The 25,796-nt window shown below is 38.1% G+C and overlaps 1 protein-coding gene across 2 annotated transcripts in view; it reads right to left on the minus strand.

Annotated features, from left to right (window-relative positions):
• Positions 1 to 25,796, minus strand: part of ARHGAP42 (Rho GTPase activating protein 42) — a 282,644-nt gene that overhangs the window by 166,522 nt on the left and 90,326 nt on the right. For both annotated transcript variants that reach the window (XM_082845548.1, XM_082845547.1), the window contains exon 3: positions 20,648 to 20,709. In XM_082845548.1, coding sequence (XP_082701674.1) covers positions 20,648 to 20,709 — 62 coding nt within the window. The remainder of the gene's footprint in view (positions 1 to 20,647; positions 20,710 to 25,796) is intronic.

Raw genomic sequence — 25,796 nt, forward strand, 5'->3', positions numbered from 1 at the left:
TAATAAAAGTTTTAAAAACCTGATAACTGGCAATTAATCAAAAAGAGTTCTCTTCCAAAACATAGACAGCCCATGCACTGGTTACAGCCTAGTACAGGAAATCATAAACTAAACCTTCATGGCAGCCTTGAAACACCCTAAGGACATCATACTATGACTTTGGTCTTCATATGTTTCTGGCTTGCCCTATCATAACTCTCCCCACTTCAAATTATCCAATAACCTCACAGGCAGCCCAGAAGTCAGAGTGAAAGTGATGTCTTTACAAATTAAGAGATATCTGCAAAATTAGGCAAAAGAAGTTATATACACACTCCTTTGGTAATTAACAGGTGCTGTCTAGGGACCATCATTGTGGATATGAAACTCAAGACTTCATTGTGGCTTTAGTACTTTATCACATCTACTGCCAACAAGAATTACAGCAGCACTACTAGCAGATTAGGATCCTGCACCAAAAATTATCAATGAAAAACTGAGAAATCATGTAAAAATACCCAAATATTAACATTCAAAAAGAAATGGGCAATGCCAAGGACAGCAAAGCACTACTGTGCTGCTAAACTCAAAAAGAATATTCTTTAGTCAAAAACTCCTGAATATCAGAAAAAAAAAGCAGCTCACCAGCTTAAAAATCAAGTCATTCATATTCTGTCCTTAATCCCCTTCATTATTCTATATTTGGATACAGATTTGAAAAACTCCCTAGTAATTGGATTTTATTTAACAAATAATGATATAGCCTTAATGTAGCAGGCACTGTTCTAAGAAACTTTGCAAATATTAATTCGGTTATTCCTACACTGGTAGGATTCTTATCCTATTCCTAATGGGGAAACTGAATCATAGAAATATATGTGCCTGAGGTCACACACAGCTAATGATACAGAGCAGATGCAGGGTCCACTCATTTCAAACTCTGTGCTCTTAACCATTACATTATGTTGCTTTTCCTAAAACATCCCAAGCTAAACTCAACACATTCCCCACCCTCCCCAATCCAGCATTCCCTACACATGCAATGACATCCTCATCCTCTAAGTAACCTACTACCATGTCCATCTCTTCCATCTCCACTGCCCTTTACCCACCGCACCGCCCCCCGCTCCACAATCAGGAGTTGTCCCTTAAGTTCTATTTCCACTCACCACTTGCTTCCAACCCTTACTCTCCATCTCTACTCACAGAATTATCATTTAGGACCTCACTTCTTCTTAGCATTAATACAACAGCCTTATAACTAATTTGGCCTGCCTCTGGTCTTCTATGATCTGTTCTCAATACCACCAATAAAATTGACTTATTCAGTATGCACTTATCAATCCAGGTCCCTTGCTAAGTGTTGTGAATGCAAAAATGAATCAAAGCCCTGTTACAGAGGGAGTGACAATACAGGTCTTCCAGCTCTGATCGTGCAACCTGAAAATACTCACTGAAGCTCTACTGTCTGCTGAACTATGTCCAAACTCCTTATCTGTCTTCCAGGTTTTCCATAATATGATTTTTTTTTCTACCCTTTCACACAAACCAAGTTTTTCCTGTTAAAGCCACCTATATTTTGGACTTCCCTAGCAGTCCAGTAGTTAAGACTGCACTTCCACTGCAGGGGGTGCAGGTTCAACTCCTCGTCAGGGAAGTTCTGCATGCTGCATGGTACTGCAAAAAGAAAAAAGAAAAGCCACCCATATTTTGACATCTCCCTGCATTTGCTCGTGTTCTCTTTCCTATCACAATGCCATCTCTGCCACTTCCATCTAATCTAGCTGAAATCCTACCCAAATACCACAGCTCAGTTTTCTCAGATATTCCCAACCAGACAATGGCTTCCCACAGACCAAAGAACCTTAGCACCTTGAAACACATAGGACATATCCCTGTGCCTTGCATTCTCCTGTTGGCAAACAAACTCTGATTTACAAAGCACGTTTAAGTTTATCCTTTGGGATGAATACCTTCTCTGATACCGCAAGAAGAGCTAGCTCAGCTGAACAGTCCTTTCTCCCTATACTTCACGCTTCTTGGCATTCCCTTCCCTCCTCTACCTTTCTCCTCCATCTGCTTTTGCTGGTGTATTTCACTTAAGACCTGGTGCAAATGCTGTCTCCTCCACAAAGTCTTTCCAAATCCCTCCAGGTAGAAGTAACCTCTCCCTCCTCTGAGTTCCCATAACATTTTACCTGTGCATCTCTCTAGCATTCACCATCTGGTACATCATTGACACTATATATGTACATCTTCACCAGTAATTTAGCACCTCTCAAGAGCAGACACTCGCCTTGCTCATTTCCTACCTGCTTATCAACTGATGACCTCTGTGCTGTGATAATGATAATGGGTGGATAACAGGTAATGGGTGATGGCATTACACGTGTTGGTCCTGGTCAAGAAGCTAACATAATTAAAGAAAGTGAACCAGATAACTCCAGAGAAGGCAGGATGGTAGGACCAGGCCAGACTCTATTGGAGCCAACAGGAATGTTTGTAACTTATGAAATTATTGTTTCAGAAAAGCAGTAACTAGGAAGAAATCAAAGTTCCTGACATGTCAAGCTGGAACTCTGATGACAGCCCTACAGACAGACGGCTACAGTCTTGGTTTGGCTGTATGTAGCTATTCACTGAAGACCTCATGCAAGGCCCTGAGAATTGTATGGCTGGAGAAGCAGTCTTCCATGCGGTTTAGAGCTGCACTTCTGGATACAGGTTAAATTTTCAGATCTGCTACTTATAAACATCAACAGCAGGTAGGCCTCAATTTTTCCATGTATAAAGTCAGGATAGAGCTTCCCTGGTGGCGCAGTGGTTGAGAGTCCGCCTGCCGATGCAGGGGACACAGGTTCGTGCCCAGGTCCGGGAAGATCCCACATGCCGCGGAGCAGCTAAGCCCGTGAGCCATGGCCGCTGAGCCTGCGCGTCGGGAGCCTGTACTCCGCAACGGGAGAGGCCACAACAGTGAGAGGCCCACGTACCGCAAAAAAAAATAATAAATTAAAAAAAAAAAATAAAGTCAGGATAATACTAGAACTTAGCTCATACAGTGAATGTGAGGATTAAATAAGTGTATGTAAGCAAAGTGCTTAACAGTGTCTGGCATATAAGAAGGGGTTAAGCAACATTAGTTACTATATAAATATGTAAAAACCTTTATTTGACTTTAAGAAATTTACGATCAAGTTGGAGAAGATAATATTTGCCAAAACACTTCACCTGAATTCAATTCGGCAACCATTTCCTGAACTGCAACTTGTTATACAAGATACAACACTAGGTACTAAAGAGAGTAAAGATAAGAAGCTGAGAATGTATAAGTCTAGGAGACAAGACCAATAAGCGCTCCCAACTAACTATAATAAGTCAGATCATGTTAAGGAATACCTACTAGATACACTAGAAATGGCTCCCCAGTAAATACCTAGTCCACTGGTTCTCAACTGGGGACATCTGGCAATGTCTGGAGACATCTTGGCTTGTTCAACTGGAGGCGTTGGGGCAGACATCTGCCACTGGCATTTAGTAGAGGACAAAGATGCTGCTGTACATCCTACAATGCTCAAGCCCATCCTCAACACAAGGAATCATTCTGCCCAATATGTCAACACTGTCAGGTCAAGAATCCCTACTCTCCTCCAACTGTAAATGACTCTGCTCTGGAGTTCCAGGTCCCGTATCTCTACCCACTGCCTGATTCACTTCTGATGAGATGGGCTTCCTGAGGCTTTGGGAGTGTGGCACTCTGCCAGTATTGTGTAATGGTTGTTTCTGTTGCAGCCTTATCGTCCCTTTGTTCTATGTCTACCCTTCCACATATCACCCCATGCCCAACCAGGCCATGATCAGATCTATGAAGCTGCCTAAACTCCCAGTTTTATCATCCCCCACTGTGGCATCTCAGCCCCATTCAAGCTCCAGTTGTAACAAGGAGGTCTGCATGAAAATATCAGACTATTTTCATTTTTACAGCCTGCTTTTTGGAGCTGGCAGTAAAACCTTTTAAACGTTTGCGTGAAAAGAATAAAAGGTAAAGTAAATTACTGTTACCTAACTGTTGCCAATTAAAATAATGAAGCTTCAAATAACTGAATTATCCATTGAATAAACACACTTTAGATTAGACTCTTGTTTCCACAATGATCATTGTTCCTGATGATTTAACAACTTACAACACAGACTAAAAAAATTTTTTTTGATGTTTTGACACTGTCTGCCCTATCACAAAGCATGCTCTGCATCAGTGTCTTCTGAAAGAGTCAACATTTCCTGCTGCTTTAAAACATTCACTACCTGTTAACCTTGTAAATTTACAGATATAAAGCATATATCCTCACCCACCCCAACCACATCTAAAAGCAAACTTAAACCCTAAAGTTGTCCCACCCATTAAAATGGCTACTATCAAAAAAACAGAAAGCAGAAAGTGTTAGGGTAGATGTTAGGCAGGATGTAGAGAAACTGGAACCCTTGTGCACTGTTGGTGGGAATGTAAAATGGTGTAGCCACTATGGGAAACAATATGGTGGTTCCTCAAAAAATTAAAAAGGATTGAAGGCAGGGTCTTAAAGAGAAATATACACACTATATTCATTGCAGCATTATTTACAATAGTCAAAAGGTGGAAGCAACCCAAGTATCCATCAACAGATAGATGGAAAAACAAAATGTGGCATATACATACAATGGAATATTATTCAGCCTTAAAAAAGAAAAATTCTGACACATGCTACAACATGGACAAATGTTGAGGACGTTATGCTAAGTGAAAAAAGCAACTATGTGTCTTTTACCACAATTAAAACATCACGAATATCACTTCTAGGAATCATTAACTCAAAATCCTCTCCATATTTACAGTTTTGTCAATTATACCTCATCTCTTGATTAACTCCCTGCATAATCTCAACCGCAAAACAGTGGATTTAAATACCATCTATGCACTGACGATTGCCAAATCTGGCCCTGACCTCTCCCCTGACTCCTAACTCAACAGCTCTAGCTGACTAATAGTTAACATGTCTGAAATAAAATTCTTGAGAACACCCACCACACCTGTTCCCCCCATGATCACTACATCCCAGGAGACTGTCAACTAAAAAATTATTCACAACCTAAAAGGTGAGTTATGTTTTATTCAGTGGGAATTTTTAGGACTTCAAGCCCGGGAGGCAGCCTCTCAAGTAACCCTGAAAGCACTGCTCTAAGGAAGTGAGGGGGAGCCAGGACATATAGGAGTTTTGCAACAAAGGGCAGGTAGTCTGAATGTCAAAAGATTATTGTTAACTAAAGAAAACCAGATATCTCAAGTCAAGGAATTCAGCGCTTTTCTATGTATGAGAAGATGTGAAAGTCTAGGCTCACTGAAATCATTCCTTAGCTATGTACCTCAGCTACCTGGGACCAGTATCCTGTGTTTTCATATCCTGAGTTTCCTCAGGGCTCAACGTAGGGAGTGGCTGCAGTCTGATAGCTGCTAGATGGCAGGTATTCTTGTCTGTCCCAAGTTCCCTCAGGGCTCACCGGCTCACCTCCAGCTGGTGGCTGCAATCACCAACTGTGAGACTGTGACATCCTTTGTTTACTGATACGGCAGGCAATATTCCCTTTCTCAATCCCATCAAGCCAAAAACCTTAGGTAAGTGGTTTTCAATAGGTCAACTCTGTCCCTCAGGGTGTAAAATGTCTGAAGGCATTTTTCACTATCATAACTTGGAAGGAAAGGGAGGGGGTACATCAAGAGTTATAGAGGCCAAACACCCTACAATGCACAGGACAGACTTCCATAGCAAAAATTTATCTGGCCCAAAATATCAATAGCGCTGAGGTGGAGAAACCCTGCCTCTGAAGCATAGTTGCCTCCTCTCTGTCAATTAGTATGTGATCAAGCAGCGAATCCTGTTATATTACCTACAAAACAAGCCCAGAATCTGATTACTTCCACTGCTTTCATCCTGGTGCACATCACCATGGTCTCCAACCTACTGAAATAACTAAAATAACCTCCTGACTGGTATCTCTCCAGTTAGGAGACAACCATCCAGCCATGTCCCCTACACTCTATAAAAACAGTCAGGTAATCCCTTAAAATTCTAAATCAGTTCAAGTCACTCCTCTACTGAAAGACCCTTCCACAGAGCAACAGTCCAATCTCTCCCAAGGCCCTACATACGCTTCACATTCCCCCACCCCACCCCATCCCACTGCCCCTCTTCCCACTTTCCCATTTGTTCCTATGCTTTAACCACATTGGTCTCGCTCCTCAAACACCCCAAACACTCTCCAGCCTCAGGGTCTTCGCACTTGCTGTTGAGTTGTTGGAGCTACCTTAAGAGCACTTCCACCAGAGATCTGCAGGACTAACTGCTCTTTCTTTTGTCTGGTCTCTGATTAAATGACACCTAATCACTGAGGCTTTCTCTGATACCCTACATTAAAATATACCTACATCCCCGCTACATCCTCCTTTACAGTCCTTTGTCCAGAGCACCTATTACCACCTGATAATGTCAACTGCAAGACAGAAACTCTTTTTGCCCATACCTATATTCTCAGCTCCAGGAGAAGAAAATCAATATTTGTTGAATAATTGACTGCTATCTTTCCCAACTATTTCAATGTAAAAAATTACAGAAGTTTTGCTTTGTAAATAAAAAACAGAAAACATGTTATGCATACTGGTCTACCACCTGCTTTGCTTATAGAGGTACCCAAATTCTACCATTGACAGCTTCAATTTTTAAGCATAAGATATTAAGCAAAATCTGCCTTAACCTACCACAAATGTGTTCACTATATGATGGCTTCTTCTTTCATATGAAATTGATGAGATATCAGATCGCTTCAAGTGTAATTCTTTTTTTTTTTTTTTTTCAATATAAGCTCCATAAACAAGGTAGTGAACTTGGAGACTAGTCATTGGCTATGTCTAGCAGAGCATACAGTCAGAGAAGACAATTAAAATCAAAAACATTTAAAGCATATATATCACCTATGCCATGGATTCCCGAATTTCAGTCACTCATATACTACTTCCACAATTTTGGCCAGATCAATGTCCTCCAGTTTTCCTTATAAACTGACCCCACTTCTTTTACTAAGCTTCCTGAAAAGCAATAATTTCCGTTAAATTCAGAGTTGTCCTTTATTCAATACACATTAAAATAAAACTACTAAAATGTAAGTTGTTCATTCATGTAATGCTTAATATCTAACACATTGCTGGTAGTTTCCATTTTGCACTCTGGGAAACAGAATACTCTTCATTTATAAAAAAGAAAACATAATCCTGAGAAGCTTTCACTTGATGTCAACAATAAATTGGAATCGAGACTTTCCCAACTTCGTGTTCTGTTTTCACTCAGTAGGGAAAGTACATTTTATTTGCATCGCTTATATAGTATTCTGTGTAGTGAGTCGAAATTATACTGTGGATGAAATATAAAATGACCAGAATTAAAAGTCTCAGATCTGTGGGGATATTTTATTTTGCCATGAGACACTTAAACAGAAATACAATAATTACTATGTAGAGCATTGTTCTGCCACCAACTTGGTTAGGAATGGTTATACAAATGAAGAGTACAGCAGTTTCAAAAAGCAGTGTTTCTGTTATTGAAAAGATATTAGATCCAAAGGTTTCACAGAAGTTTGGAAATATGATTAAAGTAAGGTCTTCATAGGGTGACCACATTTTCCAAATGAAAAAAGGAAATACACTATCTTCAGGACTAGCCTGTGGTTCACTACTACACTAAGTAAAAAGTTAACCAAATTGCTTAAGTTAGATGGTTACAGTAAAGCTCTCTTGTCTAGTATAGTTGGGAGAAAAAGTAATGTTGGTTAAAATCATTCTTCTTAACTGACTCACTGTATTGTTTTTTCTATAAAGCATTGTAATTTCACACATAAAAGTCCTGTACATACTTCGTAGAGTTATTCTTAAGTATCTTATTCTTTCGCTGCAATTTTGAGATGGTATACAAAAATATAATTCACATGTATCTATCAACCTGGCTAGACTCTTATTTCTAAATAAATTCTCTGTAGATTATTTAAGATGTTCTACGTGGGAAAAGCACATCAATAGATTATAGAATGAAGGAAAGAAAATTAAGTTTATACCTTCTATGACTCTGGTTTTATTTTACTCCATAGACTAGGTGTCCTCCAAAACAATATTGAATTTAAGTAGTAGTAGTGTATATCCCTGCCTGACTCCTGCTTTTTAAAGTGAGTGTTTCTAACGTTTGGATGGTGAATATTATGTCTTGTAAGTCCTGTAAAATTTCAGACATATACACACACAGAAAAAAATTTCAGACACAATTCACTATCATAGTATTCCGCTCAAATGACAATGTTAACTGGAAATGTCTTAAGGCCGTTACCATGCTATAAAAGATGAGGTGGGTAATTATCTAAATCACAGTAATTTCCTCATTTCTGAAAATAGTAATCATATTTAGAAGAACACATACAACATGCTCAGTCCCCTTGGCCTTGGTGATTGGTCAAGGGTCTTTAAATGATATTGATTGGGCCAATCAGAGCCTTTTTAAATTTTTTTTTTTTAAGTTTACCAATGGAAACTAGACAGGCCTCCTCTAGAAACAATGTCTGTGAGGTATGGAGGCAGTGTTTACGACTCTCCATGTGGAAGAAGCCAACTGAGAGAATGAAGTTGACAAGCAAATGAAAGTCAGAAACAAAAAAGCCCTCTCTTTTGAAAGAGTTGATGATTCTAGCTGTTCCCGAATCCTGCATGCAACACAGCCCTTCCCACAGATGAATGAGACACCCCAGTGTCTTCCCAGTCAATGTGCTGTTTGCCTTGCAAACAAGTGTCCTGGTGACACACAAATAACAGACCCCATCCTGAAGTGACACAAAGCATCTTGATAAGAATCCACTAAGAGTCCGACTTTTGTCTTCAAATGATGAGTCCTGATTCTAGGACAAATGGCAAGTTTATGAATTTGCAGTTATTTTTAATTAGTATTATAACTTAAAGTAAAATGTAATAAGCTAGTTTACTATGATTTTACAAAGCGTTACCATTGGGAGAAACTGGCTAAAGAATACACAGGATTCCTCTGTATGTATGTGAATTTATAATTATCTCAAAATAAAAGTTTAATTTAAAAAGCTTTCAGTCTCTTTTATCTTGATGTAATTAAATGTGCAATTTCTCCTGTAGAGCATGAACAATATGACTGTGGTTTAATCGTAAAGACAAAAACATTTTGCTCACTGAAGAACACCCCAACTTCTCATTTCTGAATACCTGGTTGGTCTGTCAGCTGATATCTCTGAACCACAGAGAGCTTTGTCCCATCATTTAAAATTTCCCCTCATGCTTATCTTTTACCGCTGTTTTTCAAGTCTAACTTACGTCTACTTAGGTTTATTTTCTTTGCCCTTTAAAATTAAATGCCCCATCCAGATATTAAAACTTTATATATTTACTATTTATGGTATCAAAGTATCTTTGTGTTTCCTAACTATCAAACAACAAATCAAGGGACTTCCCAGGTGGTCCAGTGGTAAAGAATCTGCCTTACAACGCAGGGGATGCGGGTTCGATCCCTGGTCAGGGAACTAAGATCCCACATACAGCGGGGCAACTAAGTCTGTGCACCAGAACTACTGAGCTCGCGCGCCTCAACTAGAGCCCGCGTGCTGCAAACTACAGAGCCCACACGCCCTGGAGCCTGTAGGCCACAACTAGAGAACAGAAAACCTGCTTGCCACAACTAGAGAAGAGAAAACCCGCCTGCCACAACTAGAGAGAAGCCTTCGCACCACAAGGAAGAGCCCGCACACCACAGTGAAAGATCCCGTGTGCCTCAACAAAGATCCTGCGTGCTGCAACTAAGACCCAACGCAGCCAAAAGTAAATAAAATAAGTCAAAAAATAATAAATACATCTTAAAAATAAAAACAAATCAAAACATGGTTTATAAATGTAGTAAAGACTAACACATACCCAACGGTATCAATGAAATATGATGACCAACACCACAGAATAAATGTATTTTTGAAAATATGATATGCAATTATAAGACTCCAAAGTAAAGCCTATACAACTGGGATCAATGGCAAAGGCAGGAAGATGGAAGAAGTAGAGATGGGAAGCACAGGTGCTGTGTCCAGTAGCAGACTCTTGCAGCCACAAGCAACAAAAACTTAACACCCAAAGATTCATGCCAAAGTAGCAAAACTGAAAAGGAAATTTTCAATACAGTTTATGTCTTGACAGGAAAAAAAAAGTGAAAGCTCTTTATTCATGTATCCTATTTTAAATTGACTGCTTTTAAAATAGCACTATCTGGTGGAAAAGTTCCCCTAAATCCTTCCATACAGTCAAGGTTAATCTTAAAAATAAAAAGGGATCTTTGGAAATAGGAAAATATAAAGACTGGATGATTACTGCCACATTTCCATTTACAAATCTTTAAATCTAGCAACTTGATATACACCCATGAAATACCAGCTGTGAGAATGGCATCAACCAAAAGAAAAAAAATTATGCCCAAATGTTAATGAAACTGGTAAACCTAAATACAAATATATTTCAAAATTAGTGTCATCTCAGTTCCCTCTGCTGACTGCTAGCCAAGACAGCAGAACTAAAACAGGAGGGAAGGGGGCAGGGCACAATCTTTAAAAGAATGACACAGCCGTAGGACAGGACAAAAACTGTTTAGAACCAACTAGGTCCAAGATGGCGGAATATTCAACTTCCAGTGGACCTTGAGCCTCATTATACACTCAATGTAATACATTAGCATATGCTAAATGACACACCCACCAGCACCATGACAGTCCTGAGGCTAACCATGAAAGGCCAAAAATAGATGGTGGCCCAATCCCTGGAAATCTCCACCTATTCCCCAAAATAACTGGCATAATCCTCCCAATTATCAGCCTATGAAATTACCCGGCCCATGAAAACTAACCATGCCATATTTAGGAGCTCTCTCACCTTCTGAGATGGCCCACACTCTCTGTCTGTGGAGTGTGTTTCTCTAAATAAATCCACTTCTTAACTATCACTTCATCTCTGAATTCCTTCACAATGAAGCAAAAACCTCAAATTCACCAGAACATAACTTAGAATAGCATACAAACCTTAATTTAACTACAGAAGGTACAAGCTGCTTTCCTTCTTCTGCGAGAGCTGGTACAGAACAGAACAATCAAGTCTCAAGTTTTCTCTTTTATCCCCTTTCCTATACTCTAGGGAGAAGCGTGAATGAGCAGGGAAATGGCTCAAAGGCAAGGCAGCCTGTCAGGACAGCTTCACTGTCTGACCACTACACTAGATCTATTCAAAGATCTTTTCAGAATTTTGACAGACATTTCTAGTCATCATTGTGTCCTAAGACTTTTTCAGTTATAGAATCAAAAGACATAATTCACAAATATGGACACTTTGAGGTATTTTCTGAAACCCTAGCAATTACCCTATTAAAGGTCTTCACACCAAATTAGGAAATTTTACTCAAAGAAAGTTTATTTCTCTTTTAGACTTAACCATAATGAATTAAGTAAACAATCTGAGAAATGGCAAATAGGAAGCTGTGATAACTTTCAAACCACCTTTTCTTTTTCTGTAAAGGAGTATGCAATATTCTAAATTTTGGACAACCAAGACGGTTTTCAGAACAGTAATATACACAAGGGAAAAAAAAAAATACAAAACAGATCAGGCCTCTGTCCTCAAGGAGTTTAAAATTTAAATAAAAAAAGAGAAGACACAGGATGTAACAGAACAATGGACTGAAGTCCAAAGACCTAAAACTGAGTCCTACTCAATTTGACTCTGTCACTTAGTGGTATGTATCACCTTGAGTAACTCATCTAGATTCTGAACTCAGTTTCAGATTGTTGGAGGATAAAATAAAAATATATATTAAAAGCACTTTGCACACTCTAAAAACTACAAATCAATACTAGGACTATTACCAATAAAAAAATAAAAGACACTATCATTGCAGTCATGATGAATTGTGTGTAATCTGCCACCTCTGAATCCTACCTTTTCTTATTTCACCAAATAACTGAAAATCAGGGAAATCATGGGAAGCCTCTGCAATTCAATAAATGTGAAAAATCAGAACTTTGTACATGTAGAACGTTGAGATTTTTTTTTGTTTTTTTTTAAATTTTAGGTGAAATCATTGTATAAAAATGTTGGTATGGGGACTTCCCTGGTGGTCCAGTGGTTAAGACCCCCGCACTACCACTGCAGGGGGCATGGCTTTGATCCCTGGTCAGGGAACTAAGATCCCACATGCTGCACAGCGTGGCCAAAAAAAAAAAAAAATTAATTAAAAAAAGAAAAATGTTGGTATGTAGGCCAGCATACCTAAAGTTTGCTTCTAATAAATGTTAACCTAAGACATACCAGAAACATAATCCATACTCATACATGTGGAATGTTGGCATACTGTGCATTATTTATCTGAGATAATAAAAGAAACTGGATTACTTCACAGATAATTGGACTTAAGCATATAACAGTATCAATGCCAGAAACTCAGAGATTAATCAATATCATCTGACAGCATATGTGCAATGCAAAAATCTATGGCAAATTTTCCATTAAACAAGGGAAAATCTTTCATTGAGAGAAATAAGGACATGTAATTTTCTCAACATTTAAAATATTCTCCAATTTCATGAATTCTTGGTTCAAAGGAGTGGGGAGAGACCTTAGGCTCTCACATGCCAAAATTTGATGAGAGAACTGTCAATGGATTAATGAATTAAGTTTTTGCTGAAATGTATGCCTGTTTAAATATGAAGAAATTTTAAAATCTAATTTCAAAACTTGTAATGCCTGTGATCTTCCCTAATTTTTCTAAGATACTGAAATAATACACCTACAGCACTTCATAGAGCATTTCACATACTATATTAATAATATGTTTCCTATTGTTATGTAATATTTTGTTTTAAAAGTCTTAGTTTGTAACAGTATGAATTATGTGGAGGCTCTGGAGCCCAACAGCCTGGGATTAAACCCTCGGATACCACTTATTACTATGTGCCTTTGAGTTTGCTCCTCTGGAAAGCCCAGAGATAAACCCACGCACATATGGTCACCTTATCTTTGATAAAGGAGGCAGGAATGTACAGTGGAGAAAGGACAGCCTCTTCAATAAGTGGTGCTGGGAAAACTGGACAGGTACATGTAAAAGTATGAGATTATATCACTCCCTAACACCATACACAAAAATAAACTCAAAATGGATTAAAGACCTAAATGTAAGGCCAGAAACTATCAAACTCTTAGAGGAAAACATAGGCAGAACACTCTATGACATAAATCACAGCAAGATCCTTTTTGACCCACCTCCTAGAGAAATGGAAATAAAAACAAAAATAAACAAATGGGACCTAATGAAACTTCAAAGCTTTTGCACAGCAAAGGAAACCATAAACAAGACCAAAAGACAACCCTCAGAATGGGAGAAAATATTTGCAAATGAAGCAACTGACAAAGGATTAATCTCCAAAATTTATAAGCAGCTCATGCAGCTTAATAACAAAAAAAAAATAACCCAATCCAAAAATGGGCAGAAGACCTAAATAGACATTTCTCCGAAGAAGATATACAGACTGCCAACAAATACATGAAAGAATGCTCAACATCATTAATCATTAGAGAAATGCAAATCAAAACTACAATAAGATATCATCTCACACCAGCCAGAATGGCCATCATCAAAAAATCTAGAAACAATAAATGCTGGAGAGGGTGTGGAGAAAAGGGAACCCTCTTGTACTGTTGGTGGGAATGTAAATTGATACAGCCACTGTGGAGAACAGTATGGAGGTTCTTTAAAAAACTACAAATAGAACTACAATATGACCCAGCAATCCCACTACTGGGCATATACCCTGAGAAAACCATAATTCAAAAAGAGTCATGTACCAAAATGTTCATTGCAGCTCATTTACAATAGCCCAGAGATGGAAACAACCTAAGTGTCCATCATCGGATGAATGGATAAAGAAGATGTGGCACATATATACAATGGAATATTACTCAGCCATAAAAAGAAACGAAATTGAGCTATTTGTAATGAGGTGGATAGACCTAGAGTCTGTCATACAGAGTGAAGTAAGTCAGAAGGAGAAAGACAAATACCGTATGCTAACACATATATATGGAATTTAAGGGAAAAAAATGTCATGAAGAACCTAGGGGTAAGATACGAATAAAGACATAGACCTACTGGAGAACGGACTTGAGGATATGGGGAGGGGGAAGGGTGAGCTGTGACAAAGCGAGAGAGAGGCATGGACATATATACATTACCAAACGTAAGGTAGATAGCTAATGGGAAGCAGACGCATGGCACAGGGAGATCAGCTCAGTGCTTTGTGACCGCCTGGAGGGGTGGGATAGGGAGGGTGGGAGGGAGGGAGACGCAAGAGGGAAGAGATATGGGAACATATGTATATGTATAACTGATTCACTTTGTTATAAAGCAGAAACTAACACACCATTGTAAAGCAGTAGAAAATAAAATAAAATAAAATGGATCTATTAATAGCATACACCTGAGAGAGTTGCTGTGCAGATTAAATTAGGTAAAAATATAAGCAATTATAGCAGTGCCTGGTACCTTGAAAATGCTCAGGGTCACTTATTATTTTGTATAGCAGTGCTTCACAATAGAAATATAATGCAAACCACATAATAACTAACACATCTCAGGTGCTAAATAGTCACAGATGACTAGTGTCTAATGTAACAGACATCACAGATATGTTTTTTAAATCTCTTAAGACTCATAAGAGACTGAAATCTTATATCAATAATCAAGTAATTTACGTTTGACACATTTTTTCTTTTTTTAATACAGATCTAAAACTATTTTGATTTTATCCCTCATTAACACTTATATAGTACTGATTATGCTTTTAAAAAAAGTATAATAACAACAACAAAAAAGTATAACAAAGGAAAGCAAAGGTTTCAAAACTCTTACAAAGGAAGTAATTATTAAGGTTACACATTTCGCCTCCTAGTACCTCATCTTTCTGTTGTTGTTGTTATTCCAAAGTAATGCCCAGACACCTAGCGTATTTCAGGAAAGTACTTTCGTTGCCCAAGGATAAAAAAGACAAACATGGGCTCTGAATAGAAAGAATATAAATCCTGGGAAACCTGAAGTGAAATTTGTTACTTTACACAGGTCAAATGTGAATGTTAAATATTATGGGTAATAACAGTAAAAATAAGAGGTTTCTAGTATTAATCAAAATGAAAACTATAAGAAACAAGTTCATCTACATAAATTCTTCATGATAAACACAAGCTAAAATATTCTGAAGTTCTGGCTTCCTTAATTAGAGACAAAGATTTTTAAAAATCTACATTTTTATGCACACATACCCACACCCAAAACAAACAACACACATGCACACCAAAACTTTTTTTTGTCAAGGTCAGGAACTCTGAGTACCCAGAAAGTGAGGGCCCAGGGGCTGGGGTGGACGAGCAGCATAGGGTAAACAGATAATTTGGAGCCTCTATCCTGAAGAAGGCTACAGCCTCTGGTCCACATCCTGTAAGTTTCTATTTATTATTGCCCTACATCTCTGCGATAGCCAAGTGAATAAATGGGACTTCCAGCAAGCTGTCCAAACAGTTCTCCCCTGGTTCTCTTACTGATCCAAATCTCCTTTGTTGATTCTACCTCATCTGACCAAACTCTGGACTCCGCACCTCAGGGCTTGACCCTCCCACCTTTTCTGTCTGCACACTCACAGACTGGGTGGGTGATCTCATACATTCCCACAGCTTTAAATACTCTCAACATGTTGACAATGTCTAAAGTTATATCTCTAGTTCCATCTGCTCCCCTGAACTCCAGACTCACACATATACCCAGATGCTCCCTCAACAAGGCTCCTTGGATATCCAGTAAACACCTAAATAGATTCAAATTTTAACTATTTCTCCTTCATCTCCTTCTTCATCCCAATAAAGAGCAACATATTCTACCAGGTACATTATTTTTCTTTTTTGCACTTACCCCCCTCAGACATAATTTGTTTAAATGTCTGTTTCTCCCCAGTAGAATGCAAGCTGCATGAAAGCAGGTATTTCTGTCAAAGAAATACCAAAGGGGACTCATTTAAACTGTATGGAAAGTGCAAGCCCCCAGGAGATATAGAAGGTGAAGTCTGAAGGACAAAACGGAACCAATCATGAGAGGATATAGATCAGGATGTTCAAGGCAGAAGAAATGACAAATGCAAAGGTCTAAATCCAAAAGAAGCTTGTAGAGACACACTGAGAGAAAGAAAGCCCAGGGAGATGGAGAATAGGGAACTAGAGGCAGAATAATGAGAAGGGAGGAATGAGGGGTGAAGTACAGTTCCAGGGCTTCAGGGAGAGGGGGATGTCAGGTCCAAAGGCCTGGAGGCAAAAGGGAGGCAAATTCAGTATTTCAATAGAAATAACAAAGGAGAAGCTACCAAGATCTCTTCCAGAAGGCCTCAACTGACCATTTCATGCTTCTCCAGAGGGTTCTCTTGATATGTTAATATTTGTTCAAATTAATTTTGAACAGCATGGGCTAAATGGTAGCATTTGCACAGCCCAGTCAGCTATGATCTGAAGTAAAATAGAGCAGTTCCTGTGGAGAAACAGAAACTGAAGAGACCTTACCACCAAGTTTATATGGCTTAGAAGCCCCTGTCTACATTGGGCACCGTCTCAGAACCTTTCCACCTAGACACCCAATTTATGACATTTCTAATCAAAAGCATGGACATGCTGCATTCCATGGGGAAAAACTCTTACATTTCCAATAAAGATGCACTTTTTAAAAAAGGCCTCTATCACTAATCAATACCATATCCCGACTGCAAGTAATAAGCATTTTACTAAGGCCATTACAAAGGGCTATTAAATTATTTCTTCTATTTGTCTTGTTAAAAGGCTGTTCTCTATTAGCCCCTTAATGGCAAGTGTCAATTGACATCTTGGAAAATGTCAAATCATGGAAGATGGGTTTTTGAGTGAGAAGTATGACAGGATAAACTATACCCTCATAAGTGTCTGCAATAGATATTTTCAAACTTACTCTGGGTCACTTTTTTGTTGCATTAAAACTATGCATTTTCAGTTGGCTTTAGCAGAGTTTGTTTTCAAAAACTCAATACTTAAAGTTAGTAAAGAGCAAAGAGGGAGTTCCATTTCTGAAAATCAATGTTTCTTTAGGCTCTTTCTCTGCAAATAGACTTTAGGTTACCCAGATGATGTACTCAGTACGGTAAATCATTGGAAGCAAGAGAATTTGTTTAAACTGTTGTGTCCTTTTTCATCTTCCTGAGATTTTATTTTTGCTTAGTCACTGTTCTGACATGCTTAGGTTTTGGTTAAATTCAATTAATATACAATGTCATGATTTATCACTAAAAACAGCATGATTAATTGACTTTATAATCAGTTATAGAACTCTTTTACACTTTCCTAGTACACTTAAAATATTCTACTTCCTAAATGAAGCACTACTTTTTAAAATACAAATTCTTTGCACAAAATCCATTACCAGCTGTACCTTCAGTTATAGTAACACCAAATGACTGGAAGTGTTGATTAAACACTCCAATATTTAGATTTGTGTGTTTAAATGATTACTTTTATATAATCTTTGTGGAAATGCAATCCATTAGTCTTTCATCTATAGAGATTTTTCTTCATTATTTTGCATTTTTTATCTCAGACCTTCTCTGAAACAACAGGTAAGGCAATCAAAACCCACAGTATGACTTCACTCATGAATGTAGAATTCCCTCCTTGCTCCAACATGAGACATATGGCTAAGGGCAGAAATGAAGATCCTTGAGACACTATGAGCTGGTGGGCCAATCTCCATTTCCATTGCTTATGAAACACTCTACCACATTCCTCAGCCACTTCTTGGTTTTGGGGCTTTATCCTGTTATCATATTGGATGATCTCAACATCCTGCTCATAAAACATCCAAACTTCAGAGCTCAGCTTTCCCAATTTCTAGGGTCTTTCTCCCTGCTCAGCCACACCTTAACTTTATCACTATCTAAACGAGCTCCATTGTCAAGTTCACTATGTTTCAACTGCCACTCCTGATCACAATGTCCTTGTCCTCTCTTAGAATCTTCTGTGTTCCTAGTTAACCTTCATTATAGGTAAGCAGTCATGCTTGCCCTCTCTGCTTCCTAAGGCTATCAGTATCCTCCTGCCTCAGTCATCACTGTACTCAATCAGGACCCATTTTCATATCAAACAAATCCATGCCCCTGTAATCCAACACCATGTCTTCTGTGCCAACCACCTACCTGAATCTGACCTCCCAACTGTTCTTACCACTCACAATCCAGGGCTCTGGGTATTGTTAGAAAAATCCATGAAAACATGGTTATCAATCTTTCCTGGACATATTCATGATGTTTAACTTCAATGGCTCTTTATTCCTGACCAGGAGTCCCTTTTCTCTTGTAGAACCTGCTCCTGGCTGTTCTAAACTGTTTCTACAATCTCCTCTCACAGCAGATGACCACTCCTTCCTAACACTGTTGTCCATCTGTCCAACCAACCAATTTACTGTCCAAAGCTCTGTGTTTTAACCAATCCTCTCTTTTGTCCCAGCACAGAAGAAGAGCTTTTCCCTTGGTGCCTCCAGGCCTCTCTTCAGTGCTAGAACATTCTCTTGGCTCTTTTCCTCCTGCAAGCTACAACACACTTTCCCATAATCTTATACATTTTCTATAATTATAGCCCATGCTAGTTGACTCATTGCTCTCCTGAACTATTTGCATAGGACTTGAATCACTCAACCCAGAACCCTAACTAACACAGGAGTTAGGGGCACAGTGGAAAATCCACATGGAACTGATAGTCAGCCCTCCATATCCACGGATTCAGCCAACAGTAAATTGTGTAACACTGTAGTATTTACTACCGAAAAAAATCTGCGTATACCTAGACCCATGCAGTTCCATCCCATGTTGTCCAAGGGTCAACTGTATTTCCTGGTTCCCATGCCATTTCCAACTCTTTATTTTCACTTCTCTCTAACCACTCTTTCCCACTTCCATCATCAGCTCGTCTTCTGGGCCGTAAGTGCACATACCACCCACATCTCCCCATGGAACCTGAACTTCTATTGTATAGAAGATTATGAAGGCTTAGGTATAAAGCACTTAAAAGTGTCAAGTCACCCCCACAGAAAAGCTTTTTCTGACCACCCCAGAGAGGGTCAGTCTCCCACAGTGGCTCATCTCTAACTAGAACAGATCACATTGCATGGCTATCTCTCTGATACTGGGACCAGACCTATGGTAGGCTGATGTTTCCTAAGAAAACATGGTCACCCCTCTCCACAACATTTCTTCCTTACCTAATATGTCTCCCACATGGCCACCAAATTAATCTCTCCTAAATCCCATATTGATCCTCTCATTCTTCTATCAAAAACTTCTAGCAATTTTCCCACAGCTTATAACAAAGACCAAAACTTCTTAGCCTGGCTCTTAAACGCCATATACGCCCAAAACTACCAACCAATCTTCTACTGATAACTTCTAAGAACCCTCTGCCTTATTCTACAAATATACACAGTACTTTCTCCCACCTGTGGCCTCCGCTCAAGCTCACTTATGTAACTGCCATGTCTTAGTTGTGTGATTCTCCCTCAGCTCAGGCAATGTTCCCCAGGAGTCAGGGCCTCCTTAAGGGCACCCTCCTCAAATTCCTCTTCCTCACCTATTGAGCAAAATGACACCAAACTGCTGAGTTCCTAGCCCATTCAGTCCACAAGCCGAGCACTTTATTTATGTGTATATATAACTCCCCAACAGGATGGTGAAGCCAGTGATATCAAAGATGACGTTTTAAATGTCTGTAACCCTCACTGTAACTGACAACCAACATCTTTACCACCATCAGCATTTATTACAATGTGCCAGGTGCTGCTACAAATGCTTTACAACGATCTTGTGGGATATATACTACTATTTTTTCCATATGCGAATGGGCAGCCTGGGTCACAGACAGGGGCCTACACAGAACTTTGAACACAATGGGTACAAAATTATATCTGTGAGTGGATAAATGTATTACTAATAACCATGCTCTGATACTGCCACATAAGTTAATGTGTCAACGTAGAATGCTTTCCCATTCTTCCCAGCCCAGCAAAATCCTCCGAGCCTTCAAGACCCAATTCAAATGTCACCTTTTCAAGAAAGTCCCCTGCTAATACCCTGGCAAAGTTAGTTGCTCCTTCCAAAAACTGTCTTTAATACTTGTAATGTGTCTTCATTATAACACTAAGGTTATTTATAAGACTGCTCAGTTAGAATGGGTTTCTTCATGGCAGTTTGTTCAATACTTTTAATGCTCAGAACAACTAAATGGAAAGTAAAATGAATGTAATTTATATCTGCTGACCAAATGAAACAAAAAGAAATGGCATATCTTATTAGCAATATTTGATCATCATACTCACAAATCTTTTTCTGTAACATTCAGTACATGTATCAAGTTATAAAATCTGGTATGACTAAATCTAATTCAGAAGGTCTATTTTTTCTTTTAACATGTCCAAACAAAGCATTATTCTTAAGAAATGGAGAAGAGACTTACCAGTCTTCTCCTTTCTTCTTCTACTGCGATGAGTAGTCTTGCAAATTCTTTTAGTGACTGAGCTATTTAGAAGATAAGTTTAAAAAAAAAAAAGCATTAACCTCTTTACATTGCTGATATCCAATTGCATAAGAATAAACATTACAATAAAGATACTTATGAATTTGTATATATTCTGTGGTGTTATGTTTTTATAAGCAGGAAACAGTATATACAATAGGATTTCAATGACTAACAGTTATATATAAGAGATGTTTGTGAGCTACAAATTGAAGTTTAGCACATATCAAGTATAATATTTTTTCTTCAAAGGCACTAAGGGAATATAGTTTATATATTTAATAAATAAAATTTACACAGTAATAAACAAAAGTATAGTACTGGAATCACTTCTAAACAGAATCCTACAAATAATAAATTCATTAAATCTATAAGGAGCAATAAATCCAGTACTAAGATGTACTCAGTAGCAGCCAGTAATGCAAAGTCTCCCACTGACTTCTTTCTTGAAGCTCAACACATATACACTTAAAAACAGATTCTGTATTCTGTATTACTGTATCACTCTCATATCCAAGGTACTTTAGACCTTTGCTAGTCAGAATGGTCAGAGGACCACCAGCATCAGGATTTTGGGAGCTTGTTAGAAATACAGATGCTCAGGCCCCGGCCCAGAATCTGCATTTTAACAGGATCCCCAGTTGATCCCTTTGCACATTAAAGTTGAGAAGCACTGCCTTAGAAAACTATCTGAAGCTATATTGTTGAGGCTTGGGAAGTGTTCAGGAACTTTGGGAGGACAAACGAAAAAAAAAGTAAACAGGGAGTTATAATAGCATATTCTTCAAAAATGCACAGTGCCACACAGTAAACTGTGAAACATTAATTTGTCGACATCAATTTCTGTAACTTATACTTAATGTGAATTATTAACTAAAGTTGGAATGTTTAGATTACAAAACTAACAAAAGAAATAAGGTAAATGCAAATTTTATTTTGATTTAAGCCTTGAACCTTCCCTTCTATGTCCTTATTCTTTAGGCTCCCACCTCTTCCTTCATCCATACTAATATTGAAAACATCCTGTGAGACCAGAAGTCTAGTAAGTCTGGCATAAAGTCTACAATAAAGGGAGGTGAGTGAGAACAACACATCAAGAGTCTTACCAACAAAACTCATTAAGAAAGAGAAAGAATATTTTCCATTTAAGAATTTAGAATTACAATCTTGGATTTTTCTTCTCTCTTTTCAAAACCACTAGGCTTACACTAACTAAGCTGGTTTGAAATTCTATTCCTATGATTACTCCACACTGTATTTTATTCAGTTACCAAAACAGAAATCAAAGGATTACCTGGGAGACTCACATTAATCTCATAAACACAGTAATGGCCTTAAAGTAAGTGGAACTTTTCTAAAGTGTTTAAAATGTGATTTTAATTTCTGCAGAAATAACTAGCATTGCTACATTACAACCCAGTTTTGACAACAATAAGTTGAAGAGAAAAGCATTTTACAAACAGATAGAAGATTTTAACTGGAGTGTGCAATAGCATATTATATGTTTGTACTTTCAGTAAAGAAATATCCAGTCATCATTCTGGCAGCTATCTACTGCCATTAAAGATCTGTTGATGAGACTGGAAAAAGTCAACAAAACTTTGAATGATGGAAGATAATGTTAATGTGCCTGCAGAGAAAGAAGACAAAAAGTATGTCATTCTGGGCTACAGAAGGAGAGGCAACAGGTACTCCTGAGGTGAGAAAATAAGAAGAGATGTAAATAGAAAGAGTACACTAGTTGAAAGTCTGTGTAAGAAGCACTTTAACCCCAGATTTTTAACTTAACACCGCCTAACCTTTTTAATAAATATCAAAACAAAAACAAAAAACCTTACTCTCATATGCTTCCTTTTATCAGAAGCTATTGGTTAACACACTCTCACAAAACTTGGGAACAAAACATGAAAAGAAAACATGAATTCTAGCAAAGCAAAGAAGCAAATGGAATTCTTAGGACAACACAGAGCTATTCTAGGACAACAGTTTTGCCAAAGGTCCAGAGAGGCTCTTGTCTACACTGGAGCAATAGGTTAGAAGCTCCAGGAAATGTCTACAGAGAAAGAAAAATAGAACTGATCAATATCCTGATGTGTCTAAATGTAATGAGAGGAAATTTACACTCCTTTTTTTTTTAAAGAAAACTCAAAGGCAATTATAGCTAGTGAGCAAAAATATTCAGGGGGAAAAAAAAATTCCAGAAGTTCCAAAAAGCAAAACTTGAATTTTCTGCGTGCCACAAATATTTACGTGGTATTTACATTGTATTAGGTATTGTAAGTAATCTAGAGATGACTGAAAGTAATACGGGAGGATATGCATAAGTTATATAGGTTATATGCAAATACTACAGGATTTTATATTAAGGACTTGAGCATTTGTGGATTCTGAAAGCTGCAAATACCAAGGGACAAGTGAATTAACTCCTGGGAAAACAAAGTTATACAAATAACACAATCAAAATAATTGAAATAAGTGAGTTGTGAGTAATATGTACAAAATCACTGATATAAACATTAAAAATTAAATTCATTTTGCCAAAATGAAGTTTTAACTCTATTGAGAGAAAGGGAAAGGAGCATGTTAGCTGGTATGAACTCAAGACATAGTGTGACAACACTATGAAGTGAAAGAATGGTATATAAAACTAAAAAACCAAAAAACAAAACAACAAGAAAAACTCAAGAAGTAGCAAGGTAATCATGGTCTTGAAAGAAACTGAGGAATGGCTAAAAGTTCAAAGTGGTCTTGAGACAGGAAAGAAGGGAGCAGGGCACCACCTTTAAAAGGATGACACAGCCATTAGGAAGAACAGGATAGGACAAAAACTGGTTAGAACCCATTAGGCCCAAGATGGCAGAAGACTGGACTTCCAGTAGACCTTGAGCCTCATTATACACTCACTGTAATACTTAGCATATGCTAAATGACACACCCACAGGTGCCATAACCGTAAAAGACCAAAAAATGGGCGGTGGCACAATTCCTGGAAATCTCCGCCCCCTCCCCAAAATAGTTAGAATAATCCTCCCCCTCCTTAGCCTATGAAATTACCCAGCCCATAAAAACTAGCCACCCCGTATTTCGGGGCTGCTCTCGCTTTCTTAGACAGACCACATTCTGCCTATGGAATGTCTATCTCTCTAAATAAACTTGCTTTCACTTTACTATGGCTCACTCTTGAATGCTTTCCTGCGCAAAGCCAAGGACCCTCACTTGGCGGTGCATCCCAGGGACTCGCCCAAGACCTGGGACATGACCACCCTCTGATACCCCATTCTCCTGTAACAGTCTTTCTGAGGAATTAAGTGGCAGGGACTGGTAGAAAAGGAGATTGCTAGTTTTTGTAAAGCCTAAAAAATAATCTATAACTTTTTAAACAAATAATGAAAACACTTTATTTTCCTATTAGCCTACACCCTAGGAGGGCACAGACCACATATTATTAATTTTCTCAAAGGGTAAATAAATATCTAGCACAGAGAAGCCTGTCAGCGGGTATTTTTTGAAATAAATGAGATTATAACTTGATTTTAGACTGACATGGGTATACTAGAACCTTCCAGTTGATCAACCCAGAAAATGTTCACTGGCCTACGTAGCAGCACCCTAGTGGTCCCAGGGAGTATTTTACGATGATGACTTCAGAAATCCAAAGGTTTCCCCAAGGTAACTGCTACTCCAAAATTGTGGTGTTGCCTTAAATCAGATTTTGGTTACAAGGAAGGAAACTCAAAGTTCTCATTTTGCTGCTGTACCTCTTTGTCCAAAACTTAATGGCCATTTTCTGCTTTACTTGAATGGTTTTCTGGTCTGTTTCCCTTATAAATACTATTTATAGACTCAGTATGACAATAGAAGATTATAATGAGGAAGTCTGGGGAGAAATTTTAACATTTGCAAAAGCAACTGCTTGTCTGGTTCCTCACAACGAAAACGACTCTCCTTCCAGCAGTTTTCTGGGTCTGCCCCAATTTGACAGTAACTTTTGTTCCCTCTTTTTCTTTGGTTCATTTTTCAGGGAAATGACTTCAAAAAAACTAGGACTGTTCTCTCTAAATATTATAGTCCTAGTTCTATAAAAGCATACTATGTTTCTTGGTCCAAATGAAGCTTTCAGATTCATCATTTGTTCTATAAGAAACAGTCAGGAACACTAAATAATTTATTTCATGAATTAGGGACAGTGGCCTACTAACTTTTTAAACCCATATCTAATGTTTTTCCCTAAATATTTTTCTTTATAATGATGTCAAAGTATCACATTAATAGTTTACTAAGCACAACATAACAAGGAAAGAAAACAGAAATTAACAATCCTATAACGCAAGTATAAAATAATTCAAGGTATTATCACATAAATTGGGTTTTAGGAGAAAGGGCAGATGGATAGCCAGTCACTTCCCTGCCTGCCCCACCCTCAAAGTCTAACAGGTACCTCCGACACAAATCAGGCAGATCCAAGCTGCCTAGTTAGTGTTCCCCAGCAGTACTCTAGAGATTAGAAGCCAGTATTAGAATCTCTGGTGCATGAGACCCACAAATGCCTTAAGAGGCCATGAAAACTAGAGGGAGTCTATTCTCCACCAGACCTTGGGCACAAAACATTTATAAAATGACTCTCTCGGCACTCATCACAGGGCCTTATACAAAATGGCTATGGATTTTGTGACTGCTTGAGCCACTTTTTCTAAGACTTTGCTTAAGCAAAATCTGAAAACATTTTTTATTACATGCAAATTTCTGATACCCAAATATTTTCTCTTATAATCAATTATTTGTGATGCTCCATATTTTATTTATTAATATTCACATAAATAAAAACCACTGCATTATCTGATTTGGGGGGTCCAGACTAACACTGAATATAACAGCTGGTCCTGCAATGATAGATCTTGACGATACCTAGGTGGTATGAAAGGAGTTCGATTTAGTGAGAATAATATTCCAAAAACAATACTTAATACACAGTGGGCTTTCAGTAGATGAATTTAACAATACATTCCCACCATCTATTTGCTCTATAAGGAGAAACATACCAACTCTTATTCTAGACTTCATAAAATATTATGAAAAGGATAGGCCAGAT

The sequence above is a fragment of the Leucopleurus acutus genome (genome assembly GCF_964270905.1).
Source record: "Leucopleurus acutus genome assembly, chromosome: 8".
Taxonomy (NCBI): domain Eukaryota; kingdom Metazoa; phylum Chordata; class Mammalia; order Artiodactyla; family Delphinidae; genus Leucopleurus; species Leucopleurus acutus.